The following is a 19,732-nucleotide window of genomic DNA, read 5'->3' on the forward strand; positions in this document are numbered from 1 at the left end:
CATTAGTTCTATAAGTATTTTTCAAATATTTCAAATTTTCATTCATGATTAAAGTAAGGAAGCATAAAGCAAACTTAGATGTAAGCAGTCTAAGAATTTTATAATTAGTTGTTGTACAGCAGAACTGATAGCTACAGTATAGTATTGTCATGCATAGATACTGAATTCACATGCATATATACTGGCTTCTCATGCTTATATACTGGCTTCACATGCATATTTACTTGTTTTGCATGCTTATATACTGGCTTCACATACATATATACCAGCTTCATATGCATATATACTTGGATCTAAACAGCTCAGCCCATAACAAAAATCTTTGCTGAAAGGATTAATCAGACATTTGTAACACTCTACTAACAGCAGAAATATTCCCCAAATTGTCTTTTCCACTCTGCAATTACATGGCATGCAGTCTAACTCAATTTTGAAATTAGATTAAACATTTGCTTTCATCACTAGATACATCCCCTCAACTGTGACCGTGTCAGCCTGCTCGGGGCTGATTTGGCGAGACATATTTTGTAAACGGGAGGAGAGACACTGGCTAACAGATGACAAAATGTTTCTGGGTGATTCTTTCTACATGATTCCTTTTACTGTATAAACAGTTGTACTCTTAATCTACCCCATTAATCAGGAAATGTCCTAATATGGGAAATACAAGTATTCTATATGTATAATTCAGAAAGAAGGGTCCCATTACAAAAATCTAAAAATTGAGTAATTTCCGAGCTGTTAACAACATTGCCTTCCTAGCTAACATGATCGCCTGACCTCTCATTATGCTGGGGAATACAGGTCATGCATGTATTCCACATCATGTACACTATGCACAGAAGCTTTACATAAGTATATAACATGTGCAGCATGCAGTAAAACAGCAATGCAGCTTCATGCTTGTCAGATTGGCTATGTTAATCAACAGCTAATGTTCACTTTATTATACACCTCTATGGCAGATTTGACAGACACATGTTAAAAGGTTTGGAAATGTGATTTATCCTTGTCGTTTTTGGGGAACCTATTTTTTATGAATGTTTTTCTTCAGCTGTCAAATGGCTGCAAGAAGTGTTACCTGGCCTTGTCACGATATGGGATAATTGCCGTATCAAACCAACATTTTCCCATTCAGGGTTTATGTTCACAAGCATAGTGATATAACAGTCTGAATCACTTCAGAATGTCATACAATAGCAACATGTTGTCTTCAGGTCTGCCATGGTATAACTTGGTATATATCCTTGGTTGGACAACACTGTGGACTTACTGTAGCAGGAACGGCCATCGACACCCAGCTGGAAGCCTGGTGTGCATGTACAGGCGAAGGATCCCTTGGTGTTGACGCAAGCTTGGGAACACCCACCATTGCTGATCTCACATTCATTGATATCTAAATATTACATGGATATCAGATGTTATACATTAATAATACATGGATATAAGTTGGCTATATCTATATTACATGGATAACAAATGTTAAATATCAATAATACATGGATAACAGTCATTTATATCTATAATAAATAGATTCCAACTGTTTATACCCATATTACATGGATATCAGATGCTGAATATCAATAATACATGGATATCAGCTGTTCATATCTATTACACATGGATATCAAGAGATGATATCTAAAAAATAAATGAATGTCAGCTATTAATATCTGAAGGATATGATCTGTTGATAATGCAGTTACACATATATATCAACTGCTTTATGTAAACAATACACATATAACAGCTGCTAAAATCTAAACAGTTTATGGATATCAGATTTGATAGCTTATAATCCATGGATATCAGTTGCTTATCCTAATTTCCCAAATATATGAAATCCAAAAATAATTTAAAAAACACCCGCACTGATACTATAAAAATAGCAGAAGTCAATAGAAGAATCCTTTTGGATTCTGAAATAGGAGATGCATAACTGGATATGTGACTGGTCACATGACACGAGACTCACCAATACAAGACCGAGAGTCTGAAGCTATCCTGAAGCCAGCAAAGCACTGACAGGTTGCTCTACCGCTGGAGGAGACGCACTTGTGTTCACATCCGCCATTACGTCGGCGACAGGGGTTCTCTTCTGTAATCACATCAGATTTACAGGTTAGATCACTGGGAAGACTTACAGTTTAGATCACTGTGAAGGTTTATAGGGTAAGATCAGACTACTTGTCAGACTTACAGGTTAGACCAATGAACTGACTTAAATGTTAGATAACTATCTAGATCTTTGGTCAGACTTACAGGTTACATCACTTAACCTAGATCTTATGTCGGACCTAAAAGTTAGACCAACCGACTGACTTACAGGTAAGCTCACTACCTAGACTTACAGGTTAGATTGCTATCTAGTCTTTGGTCAGACTTACAGGTTACATCACTACCTAGATCTATGGTCAGGATTATTGAGTAGATCACAGGTCAGATGACATAAAATACATATCTAGTGATCATCAATCTGATATATCAACCTGGCCTAGAGAATTATTTACAGTGCTCAATCTGGCTCTGATTCCAGTTCTGGACACTTGTCGTTTCCTGTTCTTGATGAAACCTTTCATGCTGTTCAACAATGCCATTAGGGATTTTGATAGGTGTTTGATCGCTGTGTGAGAATCATCTTGGTACAAATAGTAATCAAGGTTCGGGTGGTTGGAAATTCAAATGAGAAATATAATCATAATTCAGCCTATCTATCAGTTTTAGTCTGTTAAAAAAAACCCAAAATATTAGGTAAATATATTTCATTTGGGTGTAATTTATCTATTGAATGTATAATGGAGATCAAACTAAATTGCCATTGACTGAAAGACCCTTCGATTCTTGATATATTCTTTAAGAATGATTTTTAAAGTATAGAAGTGTCAGAAACACTGTACTGAACAAACAAGAATAGGTATGATAGCAGTAGAGCAGTTATCAAAGGAAGTACATAGTACCATTTAGCTAGATGTTTGACCCTAGTCAAACAGCCATTGCAGAATGTTTGAATGAGGTCATGGAGCTCTGATCAACATCTACCAAGCACTTCATGATTGCCAGGAACACATAGAAATCTCAGTTTCACACAAAACACGAGACCCAGGCTTCAGATCAGGAAACTCATTATAACTGCAGTTTACACGAATCAGGATATGTTCATACATTACTTAAGAGGTCAGTATTTACAGGCATTGGGGGTCACAGGAGAATACACCTGACTATGGACAGAACTACTGTAAACTACCTCTCAAACTAAACTACAGTTTACAGCTTCAGTGGGCAGATTTAAAACAGAGACACAGTTCATAGCTTCACTGGGCAGACTTTACACTGAGCACTACAGTTTACAGCTGCATTGGACTGAAGTACAACAGATACAGTTTACAGCTGCACTGGACTGAACTACAACAGATACAGTTTACAACTGCACTGGACTGAACTACAACATATACAGTTTATAGCTGTACTGGACTGAACTACAACAGATACAGCTTACTGCTGCACTGGACTGAAGTACAACAGATACAGTTTACAGCTGCACTGGACTGAAGTACAACGGATACAGTTTATTGCTGCGCTGGACTGAAGTACAACAGATACACTTTACAGATGCACTGGACTGAAGTACAACAGATACAGTTTATAGCTGCACTGGACTGAACTACAACAGATACAGTTTACAGCTGCATTGGAAAGAATTAAAACAGCTACAAATTACTAGTCAGACAAATAACAGAACACTGAGACAGTTTCAATAGGAAGACCTATAACACATAGCTTCCATAGGGAGAGGTACAGCAAAAAGCTACATTTTGCTTGTTTGTTGTTTAATGCTTTACTCAACAATGCAATGTTCCAGTAATATGAAGACATTCTGTAAATAATAGCCTACACCAGGCTATCCAGTGATTGACATCATGAGCATCTATTTTCAAAACAGAGATACACATTAAAGCTGGTAAGCTTGATATCAGTTCCTATTGAAGTGCAGGACACAACAGGGGTCTACAACTGAGCTACAATGGATAGAGCTACAAAAAAAAAGAGCTAAATCATGAAGCTAAAAAAGAGAGCCTCATCTCATAGCTACGATAATGAGAGCTTACACTGAGGCTATGTCTTGACAGCTACATTGGGGAAAGTTACAATACCTGTACCGACTGATAGCTACAACCGGGAGAAATAAAACATTGATACAACTGACAGTTATGACTGACATGCATCCTCTTGTACATGAGATACTAGACCCTGATCAAGCCAAGCTACCTTCACATGTTCTCATATCACGGCCAAGTCGGTAACCCTCACGACATCGGCAATGGAAGTGCCCGTTGTAGCCGTCAACGCAGATGTGCTGGCAGCCTCCATTATTCTGTCCACAGCCCGACACAGCTACAATAAATCAGACAGTTGATAAGTTCACTTAAACTTCCTTGCCAATCCAACTCTTTCACAAATACAGAAAACTCAAATAATCCTACATGTAAGATGGGAAATGCTGCAATGATTAAATTAATGAAGAAAGAAATCTTACTGCAATCTTTGAGATGAAATGAGGAAATATTTCTATTTGAGATTGACTAATTAAGTAGTTTTCTTCAGAGCAATGAGCACTAGTGGGCTTGAAGTCAGTCATAAAAATTGCAATTACTACATTAAAGCTTTAGCTTCAAAGTAACAAGGCAAATGCAGAGTTAGCGGAAATGCTGAAAGGCAAAGCATTAATTAAACAATGTTAATACTTGCAATAATTTCACATAGATTTAACATCAAATATTTTCATTTCAGAACATAGATATGAAAAAAACCCACATCATCCAGAATTCGAGTAAGGAAAAAGAATTAGTGCCAAGGAATTTGTGCAAGTGTTTTAAAGTTTTGGGACACAAAAGTGTCTTAAAGAACAGAACAAAATATTTGGGTGAAACTGAAAAAAGAAAATATAATTTTAGTGTATGCTGGCATTCTATCCAGTGGATGAGCGGCCCTGTTACCATGGTGACAAGAACACAAGAAGCAAAATATCGCAGACGTGACTGTCAAAACAGGAACTGCACATTGAGGGGTAATTGTGCCCAAATAAACAGAGGTAGAAAACACTGGAGGGAAGATGGAGGATGACACAAAGGAAGGGGGATAAACTAAATAATGCAGCACTTGAGTGCAAATAAAAACACAGACACATTGATCTCTTGCATTGTTCTACAATACAGACCCTTTTACCAAGCTCCAGGTGTCTAACTGTGTCAGATGACACCCCCTATAGCACTAAGTGTCTAAAATTGTGAGTATTGAAAATGATAAAATGTGTCACTTAGACATATTGGTCACATTTACAGATTCTGACAATATTTATTTACAGGTAATAATTTCATTTTTAGAAAATAGATTGTATAGCATGTATCATTCATCCTAAAAACTGAGTTTGATTGGCATAAATGGAAGACAAAATTCTCTTAAACTTTTAGTCATATGTAAATTCCTTGAATTCTTTTCATTGTCAAAGAGACATTTGTTGTCGGATGTGTCACGAGAACCTGTTAGGCCAGAGCAATTTTATTTCTTGGCAGGAGGGAAAAAAATAAAATCACCAGTCAAAGCAAAACCTCAGATGAGTATTTTAGAGGCTTTGTGTTTCAAGTTCACACTCGCTGAGGTGCTTGAAGCACTGATTTTAACACAAATGTTGATAGCTAATTCAGCTAAGTCTTTGAGAACAGATACCAGTATTTTAGTGTCCAAGAAACTGTCTTGCATAGTTGAAGTCTTGCTCCAATACATCTTACAGTCTTATTTTTCAAACTTTGAAAACTTTGTTTCAAGTTGTTTTTATTATTCATGAATGAATACAACTGGAGGATCCATGACATAACAAATAAAATCTGTCCTGCCTTGTTTTGTTTTTGTCTTTTTTCTTTCCTACAGTTTGAAGTTTGAAGGTCAGAAGATCTGTAAGCAATAAAATAGATATGCAAGGCCTAAATATGATTATGAATATGGAAACCTGAAAACAAAGTAGGTGAACTTGGTCAAATAATTGGGGAACAAGCATCAATAACAGAGAAGACATTCTGTATCTCTGATAACAAAAAGTATCAACAGGGAAATAAATATTCAGGTAAAACACAATGGTAAAAGGTTCAGGTAAAATGAAATACTTCACTATAAGTGATACACATCATAAATTCTAAGGTGAAAATTACCTGCAGAAAAGAATCATGTTCAAGGAAAAGGAAACATTAATACTAAACAAAAGCAAATGTGACTGAAGAAATAGATATGTCAGGGACTAAGAAGAGAATGATGGCACCTGACAACATGCAATACCCACATAATTTTTTATAATTGAAAAGAAACTTGCATTATTTGAATAAATGAAATATCGGTTGTCTGGCACATTTGTTTCAAAGTGTAATACAATGGAGCTGTCAGTCCCCTCATATGAGTTGCTTCCCTTGCTGCCGGCCAGAATCCACTATTCATCAGTTTGAATCCTCGGTTGTTAACTTTGTAATACAGTGTTCAAAGTGTTTTGAAGGAGATAAATATAAGTCATCTCCTTCACTCAATATGCAAATGCATTTCACAGGAGACTTTTGATAGCCTGAAGTTGTAGCATTATCTCAATACATAGCAATCAAAAACAATTCAAGACCATGAAATACTGTTTCAACATATGACATGGGCAAATTGAATCATGCAAAAACTATTATAACTATTATATTATAAGTGAAAATCATTCCATGAATGTGATGGTGTAGTAGTAATGTCAGAAATCTACAAGACAGTCTCCAACTGTGATGTCAGAAATCTACAAGACTGTCTTCAACAGTGAAGCCCCCAAACTACAAGACAATGTCCTACTGTGATGACAGAACACTACTATGATGTAACAATTTAACAAGACAATATCCTACTGTACTGTCAGAACATTACAAAGCAATCTCCTACTGTGATGTAACAACACTACAAGACAATTGCCTACTGTGATGTCAGAAATCTACAAGACAATCTCCTACTGTAATGTCAGAAATCTACAAGACATGCCCCTACTGTGATGTCAGAACACTACAACACAATCTCCTTCTGTGATGTCAGAACACTGCAACACTATCTCCTACTGTGATATCAGAACACTACAACAGATTGTCTCTATGTTGATAGATTTTTAATACCTAAGTTTTCTCAGCAAAAAAGTTGCAGACATTCAAAATGATCATCTATCGGGCTACTGTATGAAACAGACAATGGTATTGCCAGCGTGAGTTTTAGTACATCTATTGAGAACTAAATGTTGAAAGAGATTGGATTAGAAATGACAGTAATCATTGAGCATGGAGTCTGGTATAGAAGCAGCGGAGATGATGACAGAGATTCGCTTCTAGGTAGCCTCAGGCACAGGATATTATCAATAATACATCTAGCTATGTGATTAGTTTGTCGACATCACATAAGGGAAACCTGATAATGTGGAACATTTTCTTTACAATATTTTTTGCCATCTCACAACAGATTCTGTTTAAATTTGATGTTATCATACAAAAATTTAAGTCTGAGAAAATAGATACCAAATGTTCTTAGTGTAGCATTGTTTACATGTGTCTTTAGTAGAGTGTGCAAAACATCATAAGTGAATGGTATTGTATGTGACCCTGACCCAAATCATAAACCCTGACCTTAACCATGACCCTCACTTAAACCATAAACCCTGATCTTAACTTTGACCCTCACCTAAACTATAAACCCTGACCTTAACTGTGACCCTCACATAGATTGTAAACCCTGAACTTAACTGTGACACGTACCCAAACCGTAAACCCTTACCTAGATTGAATACACTGACCTAAACTCTGACCTTCACCTTAACCCTGATACTAAACATAACCCAACTCAGTTCTCAACCTCACCTGCATACCACTGTATACAGCAACTTTAGCCATAATAAGATGATCATATTTTCCATACATTATTACAAACTTATGACATTTGAAGCACTAAGGCTGCTTTGTACAATAGGGTTCTCGAAACGTTCATAGCCCTTAGAATTTTTAACTTTGATCGTAGCCAATGTGTTAAGAATGGGCTTAAGAAGTTCGTAGGGCTACGAACATTTCGAGAATAGCTAGCCTGGACCCTAAAACTGTCCATTACCCAGACCATGACCCTAAAGGAACCAAACCCTAACACTCATCATAATGAAAAAGAAAATCTTATTGTAACCTTGTGTTTGTCCTTGCCTAACCTTGTCAATCACCTTGACCTTGACCTAACCCTGACCCTGCCATAATATGGCCAACTGAAAATAGTTGTATTTTTAGCACAAGGCCTGCACATCCTGCACTCTCTACCAATGACACATGTGAATGAACTGGGTATATAGTTGCTTTGCTCTTGTTCTATATACCTTCCACCATTTCTACAGAACAAATACAAAATGGTCTGAGTACTGCTCGCAATTTTACATAGGATTCTTAAAGTGGCCACACACCATTATATCATTGTATTTGAACACAAAATATCAACAATGTTACAAATACATATATCTGTGATACAAATAAAACAGTCTTGCAGTTTGAGCACATACCAAAAAGTTTGGTCTAATTGGTGATAAATTTAACGGATAAGAATTGAAGCATAAAGCAAGCACTGGGTGTACACAAATAAACTTGGAACTCAGTCACACTGAATTCAATCTTTGTAACATGAAAGTTAACGATGAATTGACAGGTACAATGGCAAGGACAAAAAGACACATTCATTAAATCAAAATGAACATTGGGCTTTGTAGCAGGATTTAAAACAGAAGATTTCTTTGTAAAAACAAAGGTTTTCAGCAAAACATATATCTAAATGAAAATGTAAGACAGATCAGAAACATCAAAATACAGTTTAAACAATGATAAAGACATACAGACTAACAAACATTTTAGGACATGTACAGACACAACACAAAGACATCTGGGAAGACAACCCAGCAATGTACATGGGGCCACTGAATCAGTTTAGGTCAAAACTGTCACTTTCCAAAATTCAAAGTATCTTTCAAATAACACTGTTACCTACATCATTTAACAAAGATTAAATGAACGATTAGGAATCTTCCATGCTGTTAATCAATAATGAAAATGTCAACAGAAATGTTATTCACAACACACTAATATATAACAATAACAACAGTTTCACATTGTAAGTTACACATTATAAGTTGTTAGGAATGCATGATCTGTCATGTCCATGCACAAAATGGCCACAGCCATAGACAAGGAGATATGTCTGGTAGCTCAGTGAAGGTGATAACTGGATGCAAGCTATTGTCTACCTGATCATTGTCAAGAATCCAACATATTGTCTATAAGCATATGCTCCTTTTAAATACATGTTGTATATTCCAAATGATATTTTCATGACAACTGGTTTGGTATTTTAAAAGCTCTATTTGTCCTTAACCTTACTGTGAGGAGACAGTAATGTGACATTTTCAAGAACAAGTGGAAATCATGATGAATACGTATACTATGTTCCTTAGTCAACTTTACAATACATAAAATCTGCCTTACAAGAATGTAAAAATCAAAACCATAAAAAGCTGAATGATCATTTCAACAGACGACATTTCAATAAGTAGTCCCTGTCATCTGCAAATTATAATAGTGCACCCTGTCTCCATTCATTCACAGGTGGGGAAATAGTATATCTGCTCACTGTGATATGGTGCTAGGGAAGTATGACATGTAAACTACTATATTCAGATACATAACTGACAACACGGATAATCTGACAGAACCAGACTTCAGATGACAAAAGATGTTTGAGTGACAGATTGCTACTAAGTATACTACACCATCTACAGACATACGTATCTATTGCAAATCCCCCTACAGAGATCTCGATAGGCAGATAAGTAGTCTGCATCAAGTAATAGATTGACATGTTGAAGAACGAGACAAGGGGATAAATCAAATGAGTACAGCCAGTTCCAACGTAATCTTGTGAGTAAACACTGACAATAACGAAATATTTGAAAATCATTTATAATTGTTATTCTGAAAATAATTATCGAAGTTACAAATTAGATTGTGCATGATTTCTTGATGAGAACGTAATGGCTGTGCACACACATACAACTATCTAATTGACAGTCTCAATTAATGTCGGCCGATGAAACTGATGGTGCATAAAATACATTAAATCAGTGCAAATAACAGCTACTTGTTAATGCTGATGACTGAGATGGGTGATAATAATGAAAATATGGCATATAAATATACTGTTCAGTTGTAAAACATAAATGATTTTCAAATACTCCAATATATGAACATGAATTTCCTCAATAATATATATCAGATTGTTAATCAAATGTGATTGTAACAAAAATGAAGTTTGTGACATCCTTACAAACCAATTAACAAATTTTGGAAAAGGCACACAAAACGGAATTCAATTGACTCAAGTAAGATACACATCACCCATCATGCAAAAAAAACGTTTGAAGAAGTGTGTAAAACAAGGTTACTCCTGAGACCAGCTTCATTTACAAAAATAAAAGAGATTTTCGGAGGCATGATGTGTAAAATAGGATGGCAAAAAATGGTTTTGTGCAAGGAAGTACTTTAAGAGAGCTGTGCAAGAAGTTGTGCCTCAAGCCTTCATTTTTGTGGTCAAGCACAGATAACATCGAGCATTGTGGAAATACGGGATGTGCAGCCTGGAATCTGTATTTACCGGTCCCTGTGACTTTCATATCAAGCATAGCAATGTATGACTTGTCTCCTTGTTTGGAATATAGTGCTGTAAAGAGAAGATGGAATCCACTTGCTCATTTTACCTGAGTTTCCTTTAACACGACAGGTGTAAACATGATGGCATTGTTAAAGTGATTCTCACACAAGCTAGCTACTAACCATTGTCATGATGAAACTAGATGTTAATTCTAGAGTGAATAACAGTATTATCGACCAGCAAATGCTGTTAAATGAAGTAAAGAAATATTGGCCAACATTTCCAGATCAAGAAATTAAAGTTGTATCGACAAACATGCATCAAACAATCTGGAAAAGTCCTATTAACAGAAGTGCTGTTATGCAAGATCCATTGAAACATAAACTATGGTGATATCTGTTCTGCTTGGAGATGTATTTGTTTTTACAAAATTAGGTTTTCAATGATATTGATAATATTTCAAGGAATATGATAGAACATCAGTTTTGTGATAATTATATGTATATTTTCAATCTTATGCACAAGAGATGTTTGAACTTTGAACATCTGGTCTGGTATATTATCAATGCCTTCACTTAGAACATATGGTTGCATAAGTTTTGACAAAATCTATACAGAGTATTGGTGTCGGTGTGTTACTGTAGTTAGGTGAACATGATGGAACTACAGTGAAACTTATGGTGTCTGTATTGCATGTATAAATTAACAAGACTAAAATTTTAAGAGACAAAACACAGTTTGGACTGGTGCTTTGTTTGCACCATCAGTGTGAATCTGAATTTAATTTCCCACAGACAGATACACGAGTTGAATGCATGCCTGCATGTTACTCTGAGCTATTATTTTCACAGCTGTCTGGAAGTGATATGTATATGTATGGTTTTGCTGACTTGACATATTTTCAAAATGTAAATTGGAGAATCAAATTCATTGCGTCCATTTGAAATATTTGCTATTTGTTTTTTATTTACTTTCTTTCATTTTCAGAAACAACATAACTTCACAGCGTTCAGATCAATGAGCAAATATAAAATGAAGACAAGAAATATTTTGAATTCTAAACGATCAGGTGCTTGGCTACCATTTATGCAATACTTTACTGATTATGATGAATGTGTGAAGCTATTCTGGCTTTTGATTGTAATTGGCTGTTTATTCTTCTTCAGCAAGCTGGCAAAATGCTTCTTTGAAATATTTCTTATGCAACATTTAGGAAATTAATTGCTTGATGCAACACATGTGTTTCAAATATCAGGCATATTGAAAGTGTCAGGTTGGCGTTCCAGTTGTGACCATTGCTCTGATCAACACACTGATGGGAGCTGAAAACACATTAACCGACATGAGTTAAAGATTAAATCTAAGAATTTTAAACGAGTTTCTAAATCTTTCCAACAAATTTACTACCTGAAACCTTTAAGTGTCTGAAGAAGGGGACATACTCTACATGTTCAGAAACCTGGGAAATACCCAGCTATAGTATTGTCGGTGGAGAATGGACGCATAAGTCTGGTTGTTTGTTCTTGGGTCAGAGCTAGTCTAGGAGGTCAGCCAACACAGAAAAATAACATTGGTTTGCGTGTACCAAGTTATATGTTGCATACTAATATCATGTGATGCAAACTTCTGTCAAAAGGCACCTGTGTTGTTACTGCAACTGTTGACAGCAGGGCAAGGTGACATTGCTGTCCCGCTGACATGGACTCACTCACTGACTCACTGGCTCACTCACTCACTGACTCACTCACTCTACATGATTAAATCCATGTACCCTTCTGTTCCAGCTTAGGCTTCACTTGTTTTGGCGGTGGTTTCTTGGAGACCTGATTGTCTGTGGTCACCGGCTTGGACACTCTCTCTTTGTGAGGAAGATTGTAGAGCTCACGGTGACGAGAACTGCTGCTAAATATAGGTTTGTTGTCATACCGGGGTCTCCCGCTGAGTGTCTGATACTGACCCTCGCCTTCCCCGTGAATTGTCCTATAATTCCCCTGTCTTTGACGATGATCTTGGTAACCATAGTAACTCCCGTAGAACGGGTTTTGTCTGTTACGTACAGGATCAACTTGTGGGTCCGCTGAAATGTGGCCGCCATTTGCAATTCATCAGTAAATATGAATTATCGTATTGCCATACAAACACTGAACAACTTACTGTTACAATGTACAAGTTCAACAATGAAAGTTCATCAAAGATGGTTTCATTAAAAATAACATGAACCTCATGACAAGAAAACAACTTAATGGAGCTTTCATGATGACAATGAATTATTACCATGAACCTGTTTCTGGAGGTGAGCTACGACAATTTAGACAATGATACAAAAGCAGCTATTTATAATTATCAGTATGATTCAATATTTACTTTGCATGCTTGCCACTTCATGAGTTCATTAAACTAATATTTGTGACAAACAATGCTGATGTCACTGAGTGAGTGAGGAGGGACGAGTTAGCTGTGCATGGGGTGGGGGGTGGTCAGTGATAGGGGTCAGAGAGAAGGGGACAGCAAGAGGACCTATGGATCCAGGGGGTGCATCTTGCGTAAGCTCCCCATTTTTAAGCCTTCACGGGTCCGCCTGTCTTACTCATGCTCTCTTGTGTCTCTCTGACATTTGGGTAGCATGCATTGAAATCACTGACCTGAAACCTGTAGAACCAATCGTGTCTCATGTGTTGCTGATAATGACATGGCCAATGATTTTGATTTTTTTCAAAATGGTTTTCTATTTGATACTAAAGTGCTCGTGATGAACATTGATCTATGAAATACAAATTTGGATGTATCGCAGAAAGACATTGGTGCTTCAGGGATTTGGGTCTGTTCATGTAACAGGTCAGACAGCCATGATGACATCACTGGCAGGTGCCTGATGTATCAGTGGTGGCAACTCCTGCTTTGACCACCACTGACTGACATGTAATGTTTATGATCGGCATGTCTCATGTTCATGTGATATCCATGTCTGCATGAGCCGCTGCCAGGCACATCAGAGTACCATTCATCAATAGTCCAGAGAAACAGGTGCTTGGACAAGAGATGTCTTGTGTTCTTGAAAACCAGATGTCAAATAGCTACTGCAAAGTAACAAATCAAAGTAAAACAGAAAGCTATTCCACTAAAATGACTATCCTGGCAGTCGTAGTATTGATGCTGCCATGACCAGCTAGACCTCGATATTAAATGGACAAAAAAAGAAATAATGGTGACTAATTTGAACTGTTCCAGAAATAGTCAACAGGGTGATCAGACAGGGATTAAAGTGTGACAGTTTAAAAGACAGTGAAAAACTGTTCTCTGCAAATAAAAACTGAACAATTCTAATGACATTCAAATGGAGTGTGTCTTACCCAGGGGTTTCCTGGTGATTTTCTCACCTGTAGGAGGAGAACCAATGAATGAAGTAACACTACATGAGGAGAGCATATGTTCCTCTACAGAGGGGATATCAGCATATATCTCCCAGCTGGGATGATGTGGGTTATATAACAACATCAGCAGATGTCAGGTGTTGGCAAGACATGAACATGTTTAATCCAGAATCAGCATTTCATGCAGCCTTAGATTTGTTTAGTACATACTCTAACTATTATTAAAACTAAAGATGATGAGGCCAAAAAGATCGGTTACAAATCAATATCTGGAGCTAGTGAGTGTTGTTCCGCAGCAGCATGAAATTATTCCCGTGTACCAACACAAAAGCAAACCAGTGTTTGAAACTAGAACACTGATAAATATATGCTGGTAGAACATGATGAAACAAAGACGTCAGACGGCACAATGTTACCACCTTATCCTAATTTGTTGTTTGTTGTGACAAGCATGGGTTACTAGGGATCTTTTCTTGCCTAGAATCATTATAGGGATACAAACACAAAGAATAAGGGATACAGTCTTCCTTGGAATCCTATGAGAGGGTCCAACAGGGATGCTTAATGGTGAGTGACTGCCAAGTCTCTATGGAGGTAGTGAAGGACTGGAGAAACTGGATGTTTTCCATGTACTTCATCAATCCCAAGCAAGATATACATGGACAATATATTTGACACATCCACTCAACAAACTCACTCACTTTGCACAGATGACTTGCTTGCTTAAACCAAGCTCACTCTCAAAATACTATGTAAGACTGTAATAAAGGTAATACTTTGCTGCAAAGGTTGGCTTTGTGATGCAAAATGCTGACTAAAGTCTGATAATGATGGAAACACACTGTAGAATTTGCTTAGAAAGAAATTACCTCCCCTGACAGAAAGTGAACATCGAGCCCCTCCATTAAGTGTCAAACACCTTTCAAACTAAGGCAGATCAATGGCAGTTAAAGGTACCTTTCACAATCAGGTAATCCATCAATATGGATCGATCAGCACAATTAATCCTTTCATAAACCCCCCAAGAAAAAAGCACAATGAAGCGCCGTTTGGTACAGTATTGATCTTCCAATATTACGTGCGCTAATCCCGTCATCAATAAAACCAATAAGCCAGTGGGACTGATCAGTCAAAAAGACGATAAATCTCCGATAAAACCACCAACGTAAAAAGCTAATGTGTAAGTGTTGCTGGCCGGAGAATCAATGGTGTACAAGCAAACTGGGATCATAACATCGAAATCAGATCAATCATAGAGTAATGTAATACAATTTCATTGTCCAACGATCAAATAATCACCAATAGTGATTTCCATCAATGTCAGCTAAACGCAGAGCTGTTCAACTAAAGCCCAACCCAACAACCACTTGTCATTATTTGCATAGAAACTTTAGCTAACCGTTAGCTACATGGGCAACAACTGCGTTTGTGCTTTATTAGTGGAAGTCTGTGTGGGAAAGCGGCGTCCATGTGTTGATGCCTTGTATCACACAATACACCCAGTGCAGGAGGGGGGACAATTATTGCATATTATACCATCATTATTATTAAGTGGAGGAAATAACTTGTCATAATTCCTGGAAACATACGCTTAATGGCGGCACCGAATGTGCCCATGTCTGGGAGAGTTATCAGCATATTGATCAGATTCGGGCAAATTCCAGTGGGTGCCTCATTCCACAAACTGCCGATTCTGATCTGCAAATTTATGAATACCGACACGTTAAAGATGTCAGAACATTTTCCTCTGCTGGAAATGACTGTGAATGACTTTCATGGATTAGGTAAAGAGCTATTCAAATTTTGTGTAAATCAGGCGAGAGTCTTTCATCATCAGGACATAATCAAAGAGGCAGAGTCCTTTTAGTCATGGCATCATCGTAGAACATTGTCAGAACACTGTCATAGAAATAGTGTAGTTAATTGTCAAGACATTGTCAGGACATCGTATGGAGAATTTCTGCAGCTTCTACCTCAGATAAATCTTGGATATTTAATAAAAAAAACATCTATAAACATTTGAAGCTGTCGACTTTGATTTACATACATTTCTACATGTTCTCTTATTTGGGAAGAACTTTCATTATGTATATGAATAGGTGATTGAAATGACACAAGAACAGCTAAACTACTTCAGGTTTAGCAGAAAATATAACATATAACCTTTTTAATATACCTAATATATGAAATTTTTCACCTAAAGCAAGATGAGAGGATATATTCACCACCAATATGATCCATCATTGTTTCCCCGTAGGCAAAATTTCTGAACATCCTGGGGGAAATGTCATATATTAATTAATTTTTCATCGAATGTCAGCTCTCGAACATACTGGCGGCAGTATTTTCTAACAAGTGCAGGATTAGTTTACAGTTTGTTCCAAATACAGACATTTGGAGTTTGGGCTTCATGACCAAGAATGAATTTGCAAGCAAACAATTATATTTTCCAATGCAGTGACGCGACACAGTAATTCTAAAAAAGTTTTCATGTTGGTTTGCAAACTAAAAAAATGTTAAATTAATTAAAATACTGCCCTAGTGTATTTTGAAAACAAACAATCAGTGCACTCAAATCAGAGAAGCCATCTTCTAATAATATGATTACGAAGCTACTTCAGGCCAACTGTTAATATATCTGATTGTAACAGGCTTTGGTGAGAGTAAGCTGTCACCAATGAGAAGTGGTAAAGCAGTCTTAGAAAATTTCATGGCACCTATCTTGTCAAAAATATAACACAACAAATATCATACTACATATTCATCCTCAAAGTTTCCATACAAAACACTCCACCTTACATAACAGCTGAAGAAAGTACCAGTACTAGGTTTTCTACTGAAAAAGTGTAATCAAAATTAGAACATATGTAAGATTTTAACGTTTATGCCACACCTTCAACCACTGGACCAGGACAATTGACACCAAGTGATTTGTCATATGATTATGAGGACAACTGCCACCCAGAATTTGGATGTAATGCTACCTCAGAAAATGAATACAGGTTTTCAATAAACAAAGCCTTAGAAGTCAATGTTTTCTTGGCATATTCATATTCTGACTTTGATCAAGTTTTAACCTTGAAATAATTTGGACATTGATGAAATCTTAACATAAACTTTTTGCTCATAGTTTTGTGAATTTATAAATGTGACACAGTGGCTTTTTAAAGTTAAAGAATAGACAATAAACAAACCATCAACCAAGTGGTAGGAGAATTAGGATTAATTTCATATTCTGTTTACTAAATTTTTATGATTAGCGTGTACTGTATTTTAAGTCTTTCTGACAGCCTTGACCTCCAAAGTCCCGACTTTCAGGAACACGGGTCCAACAGACTCATATTTCTTTCAAAAAAATATTCAAATTGCAGAAATTTTCCAGTCAATATATTCCTAACCCAGCCTGTTTACTAAATTTTTATGATTAGCGTGTACTGTATTTTAAGTCTTTCTGACAGCCTTGACCTCCAAAGTCCGACTTTCAGGAACACGGGTCCAACAGACTCATATTTCTTTCAAAAAAATATTCAAATTGCAGAAATTTTCCAGTCAATATATTCCTAACCCAGCCTGTTTACTAAATTTTTATGATTAGCGTGTACTGTATTTTAAGTCTTTCTGACAGCCTTGACCTCCAAAGTCCGACTTTCAGGAACACGGGTCCAACAGACTCATATTTCTTTCAAAAAAATATTCAAATTGCAGAAATTTTCCAGTCAATATATTCCTAACCCAGCCTGTTTACTAAATTTTTATGATTAGCGTGTACTGTATTTTAAGTCTTTCTGACAGCCTTGACCTCCAAAGTCCGACTTTCAGGAACACGGGTCCAACAGACTCATATTTCTTTCAAAAAAATATTCAAATTGCAGAAATTTTCCAGTCAATATATTCCTAACCCAGCCTGTTTACTAAATTTTTATGATTAGCGTGTACTGTATTTTAAGTCTTTCTGACAGCCTTGACCTCCAAAGTCCGACTTTCAGGAACACGGGTCCAACAGACTCATATTTCTTTCAAAAAAACATTCAAATTGCAGAAATTTTCCAGTCAATATATTCCTAACCCAGCTACTACCTTCAGTGTAACTATGATATATGTCTTCTGACAGGTAGTACATTGAATTAAGGCTCAATTGTAATGGTTTTACAGCACTGCATTTTTTCCCAAGAATGTACTGACTTAGGGAATATGTTGTACTTAGGGAAGCATTATGTGATGGGAAGAAGTATGGCTCCAGATTTGGAGATCAGAGAAAGAGAGACAAGGGAAGGACAGAAAGGAAGGAAAGGAGTGAGAGAGAGAGAGAGAGAGAGAGAGAAAGAGCGAGAGAAAACCTTCTAATAATATACTGTTAATACAGTGTAGGATATACAACACACTGTGAAGAGTGATGTTCCTTAGCCATGCTAGTATCCACCAATTGGTGTCAGAATCAGAATTTTAATTTGTTGTGATAATGATTCTTGATTTGTCAGCTGATATAATTCAGCCATAATTTCACAAATGTCAGTTGTTTTAAGTAGTTTCACTTTTAGGAATACAAATAATGACATAACGACAAAAGTTGTTCCTATCCCATGCATCTCTCTGTCCTTGGAAGGACATTTGTCTGATAACTAGGCTGCACCTTGTAATATTGTGTCGCACCAGTGAAGTAACAACGCACTAAATCGAGCTCAAACCAACATACAAGGAATATGGAATCTGCTGTCCCAAGAGAAGGAATGGAGTTTATCATGGAATTTTATGTTTCATGTTCTATATTCTCTTTATAATTGTTGAAATTTTAACAGAGAAAGTAGAATGAAAACCTTTGTACACGTTCAGAAACCCTTACTGAAGGCAGTCTGTTGTTCAGATGAAGCTGATGACTTACAACATTTTTCTCGAAGCGAAGCACAGTGACTTTGTGTTAGTTTTCAAATGAGAATTGCAAAAATGTACATGAGCAAAGTTACAACATGATAATCATATGTTGGTAATATTAAATTATTTGAAATGGAAAGCAATCCAGTTCTAGAAAGTATTGACAATAACATGGCACAACATACTGTTCATTGTTGTGGATGGAACTAAAATTAACATGTAATCTACTTCTGATCCATCTATGTCTGTCTCTGCTGCAATGTTTCAGGTTTAAACACAAGACTTTGTAAATATACTGGACAAAAAATAGTTAGGGATATATGCAAATTTTTAAATTATGAATAATGGTCTATTGATACACTGATGAAATATCAATAATAAAAATATGAATATCCCTGACTTATTTTGTCCAGTATATATGTGATTTGTGCAATACACTACAAGAGATGCTTAGGTTTGACCTGTAACCTAACTTGGGGTACTTCCATCCAACAGAGCTGATCTACATCTTTGTAGATGAGACTAACATCATTCCATTAAAGTCAAATGATCTGAAGCGACAAGAATGCAAATGAGGTGCATACAGATTTGATTCTGTTCCCCTGTTTATCCACAACAAACCCCAGTTATTAAATCTGGTTTAGGAATAAAATTGTAGAACTATACAGACAGTTTTTGACTTCTGTGTCTACATTATTACTTAGTCATTAAACCATTTACCATAATGTTGATCAGACTGGAAATCTATCTAATAATAATACTATTTTTGTAAA

At 36.4% G+C, this 19,732-nt stretch overlaps 1 protein-coding gene across 1 annotated transcript in view; it reads right to left on the reverse strand.

Annotated features, from left to right (window-relative positions):
• The window catches only part of LOC137268581 (multiple epidermal growth factor-like domains protein 6), a 244,745-nt gene that overhangs the window by 59,862 nt on the left and 165,151 nt on the right, over window positions 1–19,732 (reverse strand). Inside the window, exons 7-9 of the mRNA XM_067803157.1 lie at window positions 4,267–4,392; window positions 1,976–2,098; window positions 1,274–1,396 (exon numbers count right to left, since the gene is read on the reverse strand). Coding sequence (XP_067659258.1) covers window positions 1,274–1,396; window positions 1,976–2,098; window positions 4,267–4,392 — 372 coding nt within the window. The remainder of the gene's footprint in view (window positions 1–1,273; window positions 1,397–1,975; window positions 2,099–4,266; window positions 4,393–19,732) is intronic.

This window comes from Haliotis asinina, chromosome 16 (assembly GCF_037392515.1).
Source record: "Haliotis asinina isolate JCU_RB_2024 chromosome 16, JCU_Hal_asi_v2, whole genome shotgun sequence".
NCBI lineage: Eukaryota > Metazoa > Mollusca > Gastropoda > Lepetellida > Haliotidae > Haliotis > Haliotis asinina.